General features: G+C 38.2%; 1 protein-coding gene across 3 annotated transcripts in view; it reads right to left on the bottom strand.

The window, feature by feature from the left end:
* ADK (adenosine kinase) overlaps positions 1 to 18,635 on the bottom strand; it is a 619,463-nt gene that overhangs the window by 94,769 nt on the left and 506,059 nt on the right. For all 3 annotated transcript variants that reach the window (XM_062214718.1, XM_062214719.1, XM_062214720.1), the window contains one exon: positions 18,205 to 18,319. In XM_062214718.1, the coding sequence (XP_062070702.1) occupies positions 18,205 to 18,319 (115 nt within the window). The remainder of the gene's footprint in view (positions 1 to 18,204; positions 18,320 to 18,635) is intronic.

The raw sequence follows: 18,635 nt of genomic DNA, 5'->3' as shown, positions 1-18,635 counted from the left end.
GTGAACCAGTGGATGGAAGACCCACCCCCCCCCCCCTTCTCGTTCTCTCTGTGTAACTCTTTCAAATAAATAAATAAATCTTTTTTTTAAAACTTTTATTTAGTAAATATAAATTTCCAAAGTATAGTTTATGGATTACAATGGCTCCCCCCCCCCCAGCCCCATAACTTCCCTCCCACTCGCACCCCTCCCATCTCCCGCTCCCTCTCCCATTCCATTCACATCAAGATTCATTTTCAGTTATCTTTATATACAGAAGATCAATTTAGTATATATTAAGTAAAGATTTCATCAGTTTCACCCACACAGAATATAAAGTGTAAAATACTGTTTGAGTACTAGTTATAGCATTAATTCACATTGGAAAAAACATTAAGGACAGAGATCCCACATGAGGAATAAGCACACAGTGACTCCTGTTGTTGACTTTAAAAAAAATTAGTTTAGAAGAGGTGTATACTACCTCTCATACTGTAGAAGTGGACTGCGTCTCTCCTTCTAGATTTCAAGAAAAGGAGTTTTTCTCTTATTTATCTTAATAACCGCAATTCTTGACACATAGCAGGTACTCAATAAAATCATACTGCACTGAATTTACTTGTGTTGGTACTTCACTGCTTTTTCTGTCTTATCTCCTCAAGTTGGGCTGCTAGAGGTTAGAGACTCTTCGACTTCTCTACTAATTGTATGTTTTGCATTCTGAACAAGTGAATTGCCTATTTTAAAAATTTCAAGAATTTCTCCTTCATTAATGGTGAATAATCAGTGGAGGTTGAGGACTAAGGGAAACAAAATACAGGCTAAATTTATCAACAATAAATATATGGAACAGGTCGCTAAGTGCAAATTTAATAAAATCTGTGTATTTTCTTGAGCCTTGATAATTGTTTATTAAGCAAGAAAGGTACTGGACACAAGAATTTAAAAATAATAAAATAATCACTTCTTGACTTTTTGGTTCATATCAAGTATAAAAATAATGGTACAGAAAAGACAAATAAGCTTTCTTCCAAGACTAGGCAAAAGCAAGGGGAACCTCAGGAACATCTGCACCCACTGGGCTACTTGAAAAAACAGTCAATAAATAAAAAATATCTTGAGTTTCTAAAGTAAATGAACTAGAATAAAGGTTTAAAAGAAGTATAGCAACAGTTAAGTCTTTGACTACAGTTTTTAACATTCCATATGTAATCATTTCATTCCTTTTAACTGACAAACATTTTAGCTATTCTGTTATCTAAATCAGACTTCTCTGCTACACCTCCAAAGATTTTTATCTGGGCCAAAATCTTGCAAGCAGTATTTCAGCCAAAAGAAAATTTTGCCACCAAGTTGTAATGCCCTAAAAAAATGAATTTTAGAGTCTAACTGAATTTCAAAAGAAACACTCATTGGGTGCTAACAATAATTATTCTGAAAAATACTTGGTAATATACCCATTTAATTAAATGCCCATTTGTGTTATAGTTTCAAGAACTGTTGATTATAGAAACAGATTGTTTGGAGTTTTAAAAGAATATAGGTATGTTCTCTAAAAATTATTTAAGTTAGTGCATATAAATATATATCTATAAATGTGTAGATAAATGTCACTATCTTCTAGATATCTGTTCACACATACAAAATGCTTCTATAAGATATGCACACTCAACTCCATATCAGAAAGTTTTCTACTTCTAACAAATTCTAATTAAAGAGAAATCTCAAAGTTGGAACTCATTTGACGGAAACTCTTGAGAAACAGAGTTCAGGAAGGATGGACTAGATGGTACATGGACTTTTTTGAGTCAAGGCGTCTCCAGACAGATCTCTATAAGAAGTTTTATCTCACTAATATCTACTGGAAATGACCTTACGATGAACTATAAAGTGGAAGCAGCCAGTGATCTTCTAAATTCAGGATAAATTCCAAGGTATACTGTTAAGTTAGGGATGTTCTAGCCTTGGTGCAATTAATATTTTGGGCCAGATAATTCCTATGTTGTGGGTGGCTGTCCTGTGCATTACAGGATGTGTAGCTGCATTCCTAGCCTCTACCTACTAGTTGCCAGTGGAACCCCAACGCCTTGACCCCAGCCAATTGTCAAAATCAAAAGTGAGGAGAAGATCAGATAGAAACCATGGCTATATGCAAATGAGGGAGTCTGGTATAGAACAGATTAGGCCAGAGTGGGATTCAAGGGGCTGGCTTCTAACCCAGCTGCCTTTGTCTCTAGTACTGGCTTCTTAGAGAAATGATCTAAATTCAAGTTTTCCTAAAACGGGGTTTATCAAATTATTAGAGAGCATTGGAGAAACCCTGCAAGATATAGGCACAGGCAAAGACTTCCTGGAAAATACTCCAACAGCACAGGCAGTCAAAACCAAAATTAACATTTGGGATTGCATCAAATTGAGAAGTTTCTGTACTTCAAAAGAAACAGTCAGGAAAGTGAAGAGGCAACCAACAGAATGGGAAAAAATATTCGCAAACTATACTACAGATAAAGGATTGATAACCAGAATCTACAAAGAAATCAAGAAAACCCACAACAACAAAACAAACAACCCACTTAAGAGATGGGCCAAGGACCTCAATAGACATTTTTCGAAAGAGGAAATCCAAATGGCCAACAGACACATGAAAAAATGTTCAAGATCACTAGCAATCAGAGAAATGCAAATCAAAACCACAATGAGGTTCCATCTCACCCCGGTGAGAATGGCTCACATTCAGAAATCTACCAACAACAGATGCTGGAGAGGATGTGGGGAAAAAGGGACACTAACCCACTGTTGGTGGGAATGCAAACTGGTTAAGCCACTATGGAAGTCTGTCTGGAGATTCCTCAGAAACCTGAACATAACCCTACCATACAACCCAGCCATCCCACTCCTTGGAATTTACCCAAAGGAAATTAATTTGGCAAATAAAAAAGCCATCTGCACATTAATGTTTATTGCAGCTCAATTCACAATAGCTAAGACCTGGAACCAACCCAAATGCCCATCAACAGTAGACTGGATAAAGAAATTATGGGACATGTACTCCATAGAATACTATACAGCAGTAAGAAACAACGAAACCCAGTCATTTGCAACAAGATGGAGCAATCTGGAAAACATCATGCTGAGTGAATTAAGCCAGTCCCAAAGAGAAAAATATCATTTGTTTTCCCTGATCGGTGACAACTGAGCGCCAAAGGGGAAACCTGTTAAGTGAAATGGACACTATAAGCAACAATGAACTGATCAGCTCCTGTCCTGACTTTAGATGTACAATGTAATACTTTATCCTTTTTAGTATTTGTTGTTGTTGTTGTTGTTCTAGTACTATTGGTTGAACTCAGTAATTAACACACAATTATTCTTAGGTGTTTAAATTTTAACTGAAAAGTGATCCCTGTTAAATCTAAGAGTGGAAAAAGAGAGGGAGGAGATGAACAATTTGGAACATGCTCAATCGGACTGGCCGCAAATGGTGGAGTTAGAAATGTGCCAGGGGATTACAACACAATTCCATCAAGATGGCATGTACCAATGCCATCGCACTAGTCCAAGTGATCAATTTCAGCTCACAATTGATAGCTCTGATAGGTCTAAGAGTCAAAGAGATCACACAAACAAGACAAGTATCTGCTAATACTAACTGATAGAATCAAAAAGGGAGAGAAAGATCCAACATGGGAAGTGGGATACACAGCAGACTCATAGGATGGCAGATGTCCTAAACAACACTCTGGCCTCAGAATCAGCCCTCAAGGCATTCAGATCTGGCTGAAGAGCCCATGAGAGTATAGCAGGCATGGAAAGCCAAGATATCATGGAAAAAAAAAAAAAAGACCTAAATGAATGATCTCTGTGAGTGAGATCCCAGTGGAAAGAACGGGGCCATCAAAGAAGGAGGTACCCTTCTCTGAAGGGAGGAGAGAACCTCCACTTTGACTATGACCCTATCGGAATAAGATCAAAGTCAGCGAACTCTAAAGGCTTCCATAGCCCTGGCAACTCATGACTAGAGCCTAGGGAGATTACTGACGCCATGAACAGGAGTGTCAAATTGTTAAGTCAGCAACAGGAGTCACTGTGTACTTACACCCCATGTGGGATCTATCCCTAATGTGTCATCTAAAGCCAAGTGATGCTATGACTGGTACTGAAACAGTATTTTTATACTTTGCGTTTCTGTGTGGGCACAGACTGATGAGGTCTTTGCTAATTATATACTGAAGTGATCTTCTGTATATAAAGAGAATTGGAAATGAAAAAAAAAAAAAACAACCTGGTGTTAAAATGGAAATGGCATAGAAAATTAATTAATTTGAAAAAAAAATTATGTAGGATCTCTGTCTTTAATGTGCTGTACATTGCTATTTAATGCTATAACTAGTAATCCAATGGTAGTTTTTTCACTTGATGTTGCTATATGGGCAAAATGTTGAAATCTTTACCTAATATATACTAAACTGATCTTCTGTATACAAAGAGAATTGAAAATGAATCTTTACATGAATGGAAGGGGAAAGGGAGCGGGAAAGGGGAGGGTTGCGGGCGGGAGGGAAGCTATGGGAGGGGGGAAGCCATTGTAACCCATAAGCTATACTTTGGAAATTTATATTCATTAAATAAAAGTTTAATTAAAAAAAAAACAAAAAAAAAAAAACGGGGTTTAAGGGTAATACTGGTAATCACTCAAGGACCTTATGTAACAAAAACAGGTGAGCCCATTTAAATTTCTTGAGCTGTTTATTTTTCCATTTAAAATTTAAAAATTGAATGTAAATGTATAATTTGGGTTCTAGTGCCATAGCTTGGTATAAATCAATCCCTACATCATGAACATGTAGAAAATATTAGAAAATTTAGAAACTTCAAGTAAGAGAGAGCCTCCAGGGTAGCCAAGACTTGACAGAGCAAGACCTGAAAAAGAAGAGAATTTTAAGTAAAGAGCTGACAGCCTAAAAGTTATTTCTTCCTCTTGGAGAATTTACAAAATTCTTGCATTGGGTGTTGGGTGAGTGGTTGAGAATTTTGCAAATGGACTACTTACTAACAGGCACAGAAGCAAACAGAGATTTGGGTACTGATAACACAAATGGGGGGTGATAACACAAATATTAGGGTACTGCCAATGCAGTCAGATTGAAGGCAGGAGGGGAAAAGAGTGAAGCATGCCTTATCCTCAGGGGTTTTCTCCTTAAGGCATTTGCTATACGCGTCAGGTAGCAGGACAAGAAGAGGTCAACACATAAAGCAAAAGAATTTGAAATAGCAAAGTGGTGCTTTTGCTAGTTGTACAGTGCAAAGTGATAAAAGCCGAGGTTCAGCATCCACTAAAGAGTAGAGACTGGTAAATACCCCAAAACTTCAGTTGGATATCAGAAGCGGTATGGCATAAGAATGGGAGCAAATTAGAGGTAGAATGAACCTTACGAAAACTGTAACTCCATCTTTTTTTCTAAAAGAGTTTGCTGTTGTCGGTTTTGTTTTGTATTCATCTTCATCTACTTGAAAGGCAGAACACCAGAGTGAGAAAAGGAGAGAGGCAGGGAAGGAGAGCGAGAGACAGACAGACAGAAATAGAGACAGAGATATCTTCTATTTACTGGGTCATTCTCCAAATGCTCACAATAGCCAGGGTTAGGCCAGGCTCAAGCCAGAAGTCCAAACTCCATCTGGGGCTCCCATATGGGTGGCAGGGGCCCAAGCACTTGAGTATGCATTAGCAGGAAGTCAAGAATGCATTAGCAGGAAGCTGCATTGGAAGTGGAGAAGCCGGGACTCGAATCGGCACTGTGATACAGGCTGTGGGTATCACAAGTGGTGGTTTAATCCAGTGTGCCACAATGCCTGCCCTTACAACCCAACCTTGAGTTGGTTTAGTCCTTGATCTATCTTTACTCTAGTTTCAATCTATAGGAAAAGAGTGGCACTAACAAAAACTATAATTTATTGTGGACAATATATAACACCTGATAAATAATTATCAGGCAAGCCACAAAGAAAAGAAGACCAAAAAAAAAAAAGGACAAAAGACACAGACTTACATATGACAGAAATATGGCAGTTTTCATATATGGAATTATTACTACCATGAGTAATACCTTAAAACACAGCTGACAAGGTAGAGGATTATACTACGGAGCTGGGCTTATTAAGAGACTATCAAATAGTTTAGGAGTTGAAAACTGTGACAACTGAAATCAAAGCACAGAAGTGGTGTTTGGCAAAGCAGGTAAGATGTCAGTTGGGAAGTCAGCACCCTACATCAGAGTGTCAGGGTTTGACTCCCAGCTTTGGCGTCTGGTTCTAGCTTACTGCTGGTGCAGACCCTGGGAGGCAGCAACAACAGCTCAAATTGTTGGGTTCATGCTACCTGTGGGAAGCCTGGTCTGAGTTCCTGGCTCCCAGCTTTGGCTCCCCAGCCATTCTGGGCATTTGTGGAGGAGGGCCAGAAGACAGGAGTGTTTTTTTTTTTCTCTCTCTCTCTGTCTGTCAAATAAATAAATAAATATTTTGCTACGTATTCAAAAGACTAAAAACATTTAAAAATTATGTGAGAGGCACACACACCAACACACACATACTGTAGGAGGGGAGACAGAGAGAGAGAGATATCCTTCAAGTGCTGGTTCACTCACCAAATGTGTGCAAGGGTCTGGGCCGGGCCAGACCAAAGCTGGGAGAAGATAATTCATTCTGGGTCTTCCCTAGAGGCAGCAGTGACCCAACTACTTTTTCCATCACCTGCTGCTTCCTCCTAAGAGTGCTTATCAGTAGGCAGCTGATGCGCAAATGTATATATATATATATATATATACATATGCACACATATATATACACACATATATTTTACAAGATCATATTTGACAATGGCAGAATATACATTTTTTCAGATGTGAAAAACATGAATCTGATCATTTGCCGAACTATAAAACAAAAATTTCAACAAATTTTATTAATCAACAGATTTTATTTTTATTTTGAAGGACAGACACATGGTAGATGGGAGGAGAGACTGAGAGAGAGAAAGTGAGCATTCCAGTCTTGTGGTTCATTCCTTAAAAACCACCATGGCTGAACAATGTATGTATAAGGTTTCAATAATTAAATTGCAAAACTCAAAAACAAACAAACAAACAAACAAACAAAAAAACCACAGTGGCTGGAGCAGGGCTGGGCTGAAGCCAGGAGGTAGGAACTCAATTGATGTCTCCCAAGCAGGTGACAGGGACCCCAATCACTGATACTCTGTAAAGTTAGCAGGTAGATTTAAGTGAGCCCCAGAGTCAGGACTCAAACTCCAATGTGAATGAGGTGGTCCCAAGTAGTACCTTAACCACTAAGCCAAATGTTCACCTTTTACCAACAAATTTTTTTTAAAGATTTATTTATTTATTTATTTGAGAAGTAGAGTTACAAACAGTGAGAGAGAGAGAGACAGAAAGAAAGGTCTTCCATCTGATGGTTCACCCCCCAAATGGCCTCAACGTTCGGAGCTACGGCGATCCAAAGCCAGGAGTCAGGTGCCTCTTCCTGGTCTCCCACGCAGGTGCAGGGGCCCAAACACCCGGGCCATCCTCCACTGCCCTCTCGGGCCACAGCAGAGAGCTGGACTGGAAGAGGAGATACCAGGACTAGAACCCGGTGCCTACATGGGATGCCGGCACCACAGGCAGAGGATTAACCTAATGCGCCACGGCGCCGGGCCCACCAACAGTTTTTTTTTTTTTTTTTTTTTTAATTTTATTTATTTATTTGAGAGGTAGAGTTACAGAGAGAGGGAGAGACAGGGAGTTCTATCTACTGGTTCATTCTCCAAATGGCTGTAACAGCCGGAGCAGCAGGGCCGATCGGAAGCCAGGAGCCAGGAACTTCTGGGTATCTCATGTGGGTGCAGGGGCCCACGCATTTGAGTCATCCTCGGCTGCTTTCCCAGGCCATAAGCAGAGAGCTGGATCAGGAGAGGAGCAGCTGGGACATGAACCGGTGCTGACATGGGATGCTGGCACTGCAGGCAGAAGCTTAGCCTATTAAGCCACAGTGCCAGACTCATCAATAAATTTTAAAGAACTCAAATAACTTAGCATATCTTCAGTGGCAACACATTAATTAAATGAAAAATCAAAGAGAGAATTAGAAAATTGCTATTTATTTGGAAGTTAAGTAGAACTTTCCAAATAACTTACAGATTAGAGAAGAAAGCAAGAGGAATTACAAATTATTCTGAACTGAAAATGAAAATAAGACAACAAAATTTGCCGAATTAAAAACACTGAAAAGAGGAAAACAGTAAATGCTAGAAATGTGGAAACAAACATAATGCGGAAAACAAATATACAAGAGAGAAAATCAATAAAGGTAGAACTGATTCTCTTTAAGACTAATAGAAGTGACAAACTTTGTGATAGCCATGAAAATGGGTCTCGCAGGTCTGCTGTGTGGAACATAATTGACTCATGGCCAGATCTGTTGAGAGAGTGAACCAGCAGATAGAGCATCTCTCTCTGTCTCTCCTGTTCTCTGTCTCTCTGTAACTTTGCCTTTCAAATAAATAAGAAATCTTAAAAAACATTTGACACTAATCCACAGTCTAAAATGTCTTAGACAGAAAAGAAAAACCTGTTAGCAAACTATTAATGAAATAAATTAATTTAATCTGATAAAGAGCAATTACAAAGACCCAATACAAACATTATCCTTTTTGATGAAATACTGAAGGTTTTTTTCTGAGACTGGATATGAAGCAAGAATGTTCACTACAACTATTTCAACTGTACTGGCATTCAGTGTAGCTTATGGCAGCAGCTAGTACAGTAAGAAAATTTAAAAAAAGAATTATGAGGAAAGGAAAATAAGAAATGTAAATGTTATCACTCTGATATAACTGGATATACAGAAAATCCAAATGAATGAAGAGATAAATTACCAGAGAAAATAGGTAAAAAGAAAACCATTACTTAAGAAACCTATACACCAGTTAAAAAAAAAAAAAGGAGAAATCTAAAAAAAAATTTTAAATGGGTATCATCATATATATCAAATAATAGTTTTACAAAAGATATGAGACTCCTACACTAAAAATAACATTTTGAGAAAAATTAAAGAGCACCTAAATTACTACAGGGAAATACTGTGTAGATTGGAAGACTTGTGCAGATGGTAAAGATGTCAGTTCTCTCCAAATTGACCTGCGGATTCAAAATAATATGAAAAAAATTCCAGCAAAGAATGAAAAAAAACTTGGTGGCAATTAATAAGTTGATTCTAGAATTTATGTAGAAATGCAAAGGGCAAAGAATGTCAAGATAATGTCAAACTCCAAAGTTGGAAGACCACCACCACCAGATACAAAGATGGATTACAAACCTAAGTAATCAGGAGAGTGTGCAAGTGGTAAAGGAGACAGAATGAGAACAATGGAATAGCACTGTCTAGGAGGATTCACATACATAAGATTAACTGAAAAGTGACAAAGTTGTCCATGTAGTGCAACCAGAGAAAGAATGTTTTTCTCAATGAATGATGCTGGAAAAATGGTTATTCATACAAGCAAAATAATCACGACCCCTCCCCTACAGCATACATAAACATTAATTCATGGTGCTAGGTGAAATAAGTAAAGTCATACATATCTTAGAAACATAAACAACAGAAGAGTATCTGTACCAGTTGGGAATATGCTAAGATTTCCTTTAAAAGAACATGAGAATCACTGGGGCCAATGCTGTGGCACAGCAGATTAAAGCCCTGGTTTGCAGCACTGGCATCCCATATGGGCACTGGTTTAAGTCCCAGCTGCTCCACTTCTGATCTATCTCCCTGCTAATGCGCTTGAGAAAGCAGCGGAGGATGGCACAAGTGCTGGGGCCCCTGCACCCATGTGGGAGATCCAGAAGAGGCTCTTGGCTCCTGGCTTTGGCCTGGCCCAGCCCTGGTTGTTGCAGCCATTTGGGAGTGAACCAGCAGATGGAAGACCTCTCTCTGTTACTCTGCTTTTCAAAATATATAAGATGAAACTTAAAAAAACAAACAAACATGAGAATCTCTCATTCATAATTATGAACTGGACTACATTAAAATTAAACATTTTTATTTATAAAAAATAATATGGAGAGAGTGGAGTTACTTGTAATACATTTACCAAACAAAAGAATTGTGGAGTCGGCACTGTCATGTAGGGGGTTAAGCTTCCAACTGCAGTGCCAGCACCCCACAAAAAAGAATGGGGAAAGAGCCATACAAGAATGTGATATATTGAGGAATTCCATTTAGAAACCAGATAAAACTAAAGGCAAGCAGGAGAAGCCAAAGTAGTAGTTACCTTTGATGATGAGAGTGGATCCCAGAATGCAAGAAGTGGGGCCAGCAGTGTGATAGAGTGGGTTAAGCTGCTGCTTGTGACAGTGGCATCCCATATCAGAGTGCTGATTTGAGTCCCTGCTATTCTGCTTCCAATACAGCTCACTGCAAATGTGTTGGGGAAAACAGCAGAAGATGGCCCAAGTACCTGAGCCTCTGTCACCTATGTGGGAGACCAGGATGGAGTTCCCATTTCCTGGCTTCTAGCTTCATCCTGGCCCAAACCTGCCATCATTTGGGGGAATGAACCAATAGAATGAAGATCTCTCTCTCTATCTCCCCCTCTCTCTGTTGCTCTGCTGTTCAAAAAATAAATATATAAAAACAGTGCAAGAAGTGATGTATTTCTTAATATAGTGGTAGCTACACAGGTATATCTATCTAATGAAAAGTTTTCTATAGTTGTGGCTACCATTACATACTGGTCAAATATGCATGCATTTTACTATATGTAAACTATATCTCAATAAATCTGACTTAAAGATTCTTTCACAAAGCAACATTACAATAGTGCTCACATTTGCTTACTGTATGCTATCTCCTATTTTGCCTTCTAGCAAAATCCTACTTGATAGAGTGGTAGGAGCTAAAATAAATTTCATTTCTTCATGTCTGAGATCATTCAGTCATATGAACCATGTCCCAAAGATGTAATTTTGTATACAATTTTGACAGTTTCACATATGCTATTCTAAATACTCTTAGCTAATTCAAGGACTCCATCTTTTGCAGTTACAATAAGCTAAAACTGGAACATGAGCTAATAGCTTAGTTGTTTATATTCATAGATAAGAAATATATTTTCTTATGTAGGATCTCTGTCTTTAATGTGCTGTACACTGTTATTTAATGCTATAACTAGTACTCCTACAGTATTTTTTTTTTTTTTTTGACAGGCAGAGTGGACAGTGAGAGAGAGAGAGAGAGAAAGGTCTTCCTTTTGCCATTGGTTCACCCTCCAATGGCCGCCGCGGTAGGCGCGCTGCGGCTGGCGCCGATCTGATGGCAGGAGCCAGGTGCTTCTCCTGGTCTCCCATGGGGTGCAGGGCCCAAGCACTTGGGCCATCCTCCACTGCACTCCCTGGCCACAGCAGAGAGCTGGCCTGGAAGAGGGGCAACCGGGACAGGATCGGTGCCCCGACCGGGACTAGAACCCAGTGTGCCGGCGCCGCAAGGCGGAGGATTAGCCTAGTGAGCCGCGGCGCCGGCTCCTACAGTATTTTTTTCACTTTGTGTTGCTATATGGGGCAAACTGTTGAAATCTTTACCTAATATATACTAAACTGATCTTCTGTATATAAAGAGAATTGAAAATGAATCTTGATGTGATTGGAAGGGGAGAGGGAGCGGGAAAGGGGAGGGTTGCGGGTGGGAGGGAAGTTATGGGAGGGGGGAAGCCATTGTAACCCATAAGCTGTACTTTGGAAATTTATATTCATTAAATAAAAGTTTAATAAATGAAAAAAAAGAAATATATTTTCTTTAAAATCCCACCCAGTAAGAATTTTTTCTATGAATGCCATACATAGATATTCTAAAACAATTTGTTCTATATTTAGCACTACCAGTATAATCCAACAAGATCATCACTTCAACCTGGTTTCACTGTAGTACAGGTAACATTTTCAAATGATTTATATTAATATTTTGTATCAGTAGGAGTTGGGATGATGTGCTGACAGTATTCTTCATACTATTGAGACTGTTTTTCTCTAGGGTTTGCATACTTACTGTGCTTTATGTCTACCAGAATTGCAAATCACACTGACCTTTTCTTATACAGTAATGGACAGCACTGAGGGCTTTCACAGAAGATGAAAACTTAACCACCAGATGAGGTAACGAATTTCTTTAAGGACTAGGAACATGAAGACAAGTTACTTCAATACATCCATTTCCTTAGAATGAAATGATAAAGGGCACTATGATGCTACTATCTTAAATTATAAGCACCTCACAGGCAGGAGGCTATTTAAAGTAATCTATAGACTGCCTATAAGAGTGGACGGTCCTTGATACTTTTTGATGGATCATGGAAGAGAAGGATTTACCTAGGCCTGACTTATTGAAGAAGCAGATGCTTAGCTGTTAAAATGTTCTGTTTCCATCATGCCATAGATCACAGAATTTGAGGCAACATTATCATATTACCTAATCCAATGATTCTCAGAGAGGTAGACAGCACTGCCATATCACTTAAAGGGACTTTTTCAATAAATATACAGCTCTACACTCCCTCCCTCTACACACTATCACCTGCATTCTCACACCCCTACCTTGAGGATGCATTTTCTAATATTCCTCATAGGAATAGATCAGATTGAGGGGAAGTTGCTTTTAAGTAGACAGGTCTATATTTACCTTAAGCTCAGTAGGGGATTTTGATATGACAGCACCTGTCTTCTAGTTAAGAAACCTCTGATAAATATATTTTCTCCCTCTGCATAAAACTACATTTCAAACTAGAAAGAATTACAAACTAGAAAGAACTACATTTCAAAACTAGAGAGAATTATGGGGGAATTCAGAAAAGAAAAATGTACAACCTATTCTTCAGTGGAAGTATTTGATTGTTTTCTAAAAGCCACTGTGTGAAATGCAGTTTTCAAATCAGAATGAAAGTCCAGCTGCTTTTTCCAATTATTAGTGTATATTTAGTTCAGAAACTTAGAGAAATATAAACTTTCCGTAAAGCTTTATATATACATATTAATTTTTTACATTAATCCTTAATATAACAAGGTACTAACAGAACACCTCATTAGTAGCTGCTGTCAAGTAGTAAAGAATATCTATAGTTCAGTTTTTTAAAATAAGTTTACGACACACATATGATTCCCTTGTCACTACACAGGTTCACTTACCCTTTATTTATTTTTTTAAAAAAGATTTATTTTGTTTATTATAAGACAGAGCTACAGAGAGAGGTAGAGACAGACAGAGAGTTCTTCCATCCACTGGTTCACTCCCCAGATGGCCGCAATGGCTAGAGTTGCACCGATCTGAAGCCAGGAGCCAGGAGCTTCCTCTGGGTTTCCCATGTGGGTGCAGGGGCCCAAAGACCTGGGCCATCCCCTACTGCTGTCCCAGGTCATAGCAGAGAGCTGGATCAGAAGAAGAGCAGCTGGGACTAGAACCGGTGCCCATATGGGATACCAGGGCTTCAGGCCAGGGTTTTAACCCACTGTGCCACAGCACTGGCCCCACTCAACCTTTAATAAAGGTTCAAAACTGATGGACTCATCTTTTCTCTTTCAGGCCCAGTCTCTTGCCTTTTGTTTATTTTATTCATATGTTTATATTTTTTAAAACTGTGGTAGAAATCATTTAACATACAATTTACCATTTTAACTATGTTTGAGTATGTGAGGATAGTTCAGTTCCACTAAATACATTTTGCTGCATAACCATTGCCACCATCCATCTCTGTAATGTTTTTCATCCAACAAAACTGCAGCTCTACACTCATTAAACAATAATTTCCTATTTACCCTTCCTCTAGTCCCTGGCAATCACCATTTGACTTTATGTCTATATGGATTTTACTATTCTTAAATATTTCATATAAGAAGAATCACATAGTATGTATCCTTCTGTGTCTCATTTTTTTCACTTAGCATACTGTCATCAAGGTTTATAAAGAATACTAGCATGTGTCAGAACATCTCTCTTCCCTAGAACCCTGTCTCGAGTTCCATTTCCTACTCCACCCCTACTCAGCTTGAAGAAGCCAGAGTGGTCATCGTCCCATATGCCCTAACAGAAGTTAGGGTCCATTCTTCTGGGGGAAGCAATGTGAGGAGTCACACTGGTTAACAGGCAGTCAGGTTGATCCTGGTGGAAACTGAATGTGCAAAATACTTGCTTCCCCCAAAAGTTACCTTTAGCAAGGTCAGGTCTAAAGTGCCTGGCCCACTCCTTTGGTGCTTCCAATTTTATTATGACAATAGAAAGGGAGTAGCGATTCCATTTTTCTGAGCTCACAGTTTACTGTAAAAACAAGTTACCTGTCCTCTAGGCAAATAAAGGTTACAGATCAGGCCTTTTGATGGGTTTTGTCTTTGCCCTGTAACCGAATGTCAAGATTTTCTTCCCCAAAAATGTGCTTACAAATCCCACTATCGGCCCACTCCACAGCTCAATAGGCTAATCCTCCGCCTGTGGCGCCGGCACACTGGGTTCTTGTCCCGGTCAGGTAGCCGGATTCTGTCCCGGTTGCTCCTCTTCCAGTCCAGCTCTCTGCTGTGGCCCGGGAAGGCAGTGGAGGATGGCCCAAGTGCTTGGGCCCTGCACCCCATGGGAGACTAGGAGAAGCACCTGGCTTCTGGTTTCGGATCAGCATGGTGCGCTGGCCACAGCAGCCATTGGGGGTGAACCAATGGAAAAAGGAGGACCTTTTTCTCTGTCTCTCTGTCTACTTTGCCTGTCCAAAAAAAAAAAAAAAAAAAAAATCCCACTACCACCAGCCCCTTCAGGTTTTGCCTCTCTTGGAGCCCCTCTCCCAGCTACTCCACCTGGAGGTCTCTAACTTAAATAAATCCTGCTTTTAAATACAAAAAGACAAACACACAAAAAAACCCACAAAAAAAAAAAAAAAAAAAAAAAGAAAGAAAAAAAAGAAAAAAACCCACCACAAAAAAAGAACACCCCTCTTTTGAAGGCCGAATAATATTCCATTATCTGTCTGTATCCACATCTACATCTCTCTCTACTTTTTTATTCATTCACCTGTCATTATACACGTAGGTTGCTTCCCTCTTTAGGTTCTTGTGAATAATGCTGCTATAAACATGGTATGCACTTAACTGTTGAAGTGCCTACTTTCGACTCCTTTGGACATACACTCAGATGTACAATTGTCCAGTCTATTACTCTTAATACTCTCCAGGGCCCAGACCTCCCTCAAGAAATTTTTTAGAACTCAATTAGCTTGCAAGCACTGCAACAGTGACTGTTATGAGACAGAACTTCTGGGCTGGATAAAAACCGAATCTGAAAGTGAACTAACTAACACAACAGGGTGAATAGAAAAGACTTCAGATTCACAAGCAATTTTAATAAGAAGGATTTAAAGAATTAAATTTCTAAAACAAGAGAAAGTGGTTTATAGATACCATATCTCAAAAGGAGTTAGGTCTCTAGAATAAAATATCAAGGAAACTGATTTTGCTATATTATTGCTAAATGTTACAAACTTAACAGTGTGATCATTTAAAAATACTCTGCAGTGTGAGGTTTAAGGCACAATGATTCCTAATTAGTGTTTTTAGAAGTATGTTAGCACTGCCTTGTGCCATTCCGGAATGTCACTTATGGTAAATTAAGGGACACTTTTCTCCCTATCTTCCATTAGTATTTTAATGCTAGGAGGTGGGAAAAAGCTGATCCATATTCAAGAGGAAAGGAGGGAAAACAATAACAAATTGGCATCTCTTCTGTGAATTGCCCCACAGGCCAAGCATTTTTATGTTCTTAATCATTATTAAATGACTTAACATGACACCCAGAGCCTGGCGAATGATTGCATCCTGACATGAGAACGAATTACAAATGAAATGAAAGATCAAGCCGTATTAGAGGACTGCCTCTGGGAAATGAAAATCTTTAATTCTCTTTTATTATTGACATTTATTTGGCTGCCATGAATAACAACATAGCAAAGAGATTCGGCTATGCTTGTGCACTGAATAGCTTATCCCAGGGCTCAAAACTGCATTAACATTTATCATGTTTGCTTTTGTAGCTGACACCACTGAACAGATTCTCTATCCATCTTGTATTTATCATGCACTGCAGATATCATGCATCCTCTAATTTAAGTTCATTTTCATATGGTAGGAACAGCAAAGATTAACCAGTGTCTTTCCTCAAATAAATTCCTGCTTGTAAGCATTCCTAAGCATGATTTAATAGACCTAATAAAGAATAAAATAAGTTCACAAGGAAATTCAGTCACAAGGTATGAAGGCTAATTTTCAATTTTGGGCAAATTGTACAAATGCACAATGAGGAAGATACTTGTTATATATGTGTGTGTACATGTATTTTATATATAAAGCCTTAAAATGTATTCTCCATAATGAGCAACCAAACAGGACTAGACAAATCCAAAGGTAGTACTACAGTTCCTATAAGAAGTATATAGTTTTCATATTTCTAAATGGTTCAGTGCTAAGACAGGAATAGGCCAGCAGAGCATAGCATATCCTAAGGCAGAGATGTCCTTTTCATGGTTTGTTTTCCTTTTTCTACAAATTACCAGCATGGCTTTTCCTGCTATACAATAGAAGACAAGACAGTATCAGGTGCCTTTCCTTTGATTATCCTCTTTGACCAGATTGCCCTTCTTTCTTTAAAGCTTTCCTAGAATTCAATATTTGGCAAGATATTAATGAATTCTGGGAAAGTCATTTAGCATCTCAATCTTATTTAAAAATCCTTTAAATTTTTTTCTTTTTTAAAGCTTTGTTTATGAAAAATTTCAAACATATATGCAAGTGGATAAAACAGCAAAATGATCCCTTATATATACTTTGCCCAAATTCAACTATTAACTCATGGCTAGTTTCACTTCATCAATACTCCTACTTCACTGTCTACCACTCACTGAGTTACTCTGAAGAAAATCTCTGAATGTTCCTTCAGACAATCCTAAAATAAGAAAGTTGGAATTTGGAATTAATTATTTTTAGGGTTCTTTCCTCCCAAAATTTTTTTTTTTTTTAATTTTTTTTTTTTTTTTGACAGGCAGAGTGGACAGTGAGAGAGAGAGACAGAGAGAAAGGTCTTCCTTTTTGCCGTTGGTTCACCCTCCAATGGCCGCCGCGGTAGCGCGCTGCGGCCGGCGCACCGCGCTGATCCGATGGCAGGAGCCAGGTGCTTCTCCTGGTCTCCCATGGGGTGCAGGGCCCAAGGACTTGGGCCATCCTCCACTGCACTCCCTGGCCACAGCAGAGAGCTGGCCTGGAAGAGGGGCAACCGGGCTTTCCTCCCAAAATTTAACAATGATTTCATCTTTGACTCTTTCCAGGCTCTATAAATTTAATTTGACAAAAATTTACTTTATATTCTCTATAACATCTTTCTTCGATTTACTGATCCCCTTCTCTGAGCCAACACAATCCATAGAGTTTGTGCCAATAAATAGTAACTATAATTATACTTCATTCTGCACTCATATTTTATGTGTATTAATTTTATTCCCCAATCAGATCTTTAAAGTTTATATCTTAACATTTCAGTCTTCAGTTGAGTACTGAACAAACACAAAGTAATAATTGCTACTATTTATAGTGACCATTGCTTAACCAATTGGTTTCAGTCTGAATGGTTCAAGCAGAATTAAAAGGTTTATATTTTAACTTTAACAGTAGGTACCATCATGTTGACAATATTAATAATTTTAATCAATAACATATTTGTTTACTGATGAAATTCCTTTCATTTCTATGTGTGCTATAAAATAGATGACATTGAGTAATACCAGAACTGAGATTTTCTTTCTGAAGGAAAAACTGAAGAAGGAAATTATTTTTGGATTTTATTTGTTCATAACTGAGTAAATTTATTCTGGTGCAGTATTTTACAAGTTAATTATATTCTTTCTTATTTAGGAAAGACATTTCTAGACTAACAAAATCTCTAAAATTTCAAGGCAAGTAAAGTATATCCAAGTGGTTTATTCAACTGAATTTTAATAAATTATCTTTCTGACAATGAATTTTTCTACTGAGATAGAACATAGCAATATTAAGATAAAAAACTTTAGGTACACTGCTTCATTATAATAGAAAGAATACAGAATTTTGTTGTAAATGATTAATTTCCACCACACTGTATTTCTCACACAGTTACCACACATACCTGTAGCCATGATAGTGTCCTCTCTCCCTTGGGTGAAGATCACAATTCGCTGCCTCTTTGAGTTCACCTTTGGCAGAGCTTGTGTCTTCTTGGCTATCTCTTTAATGTCCTTAGTCTATTAACAGAAAAGAGGAAAGAAATTCTAGTAACCAGTACAGCAAAACAAAACTTCACTAACAGGTAAACAATTTTGCTTCTGATCATCAAATAAGACACCCAAATTTCTGTTAAGAGCTAATTTTTTAAAATTAACAATATACAAAAGAAAACAGAATAGTATGACTTCTAAGAAACTCATTGTCAATGTGCCAAAAATTTAAATTTATGAGGTATCTTATTTCCTCTGTAAGGTCATCTACCAGCCTTTCAAAATTCTTATGATGTGAATCCTATATGCTGTATAATTTTTAAAAAAGATGTATTTATTTATT

This window comes from Lepus europaeus, chromosome 17 (genome assembly GCF_033115175.1).
Source record: "Lepus europaeus isolate LE1 chromosome 17, mLepTim1.pri, whole genome shotgun sequence".
Classification (NCBI taxonomy): Eukaryota; Metazoa; Chordata; class Mammalia; order Lagomorpha; family Leporidae; genus Lepus; species Lepus europaeus.
This window is presented reverse-complemented; position numbering and strand designations above follow the sequence as displayed.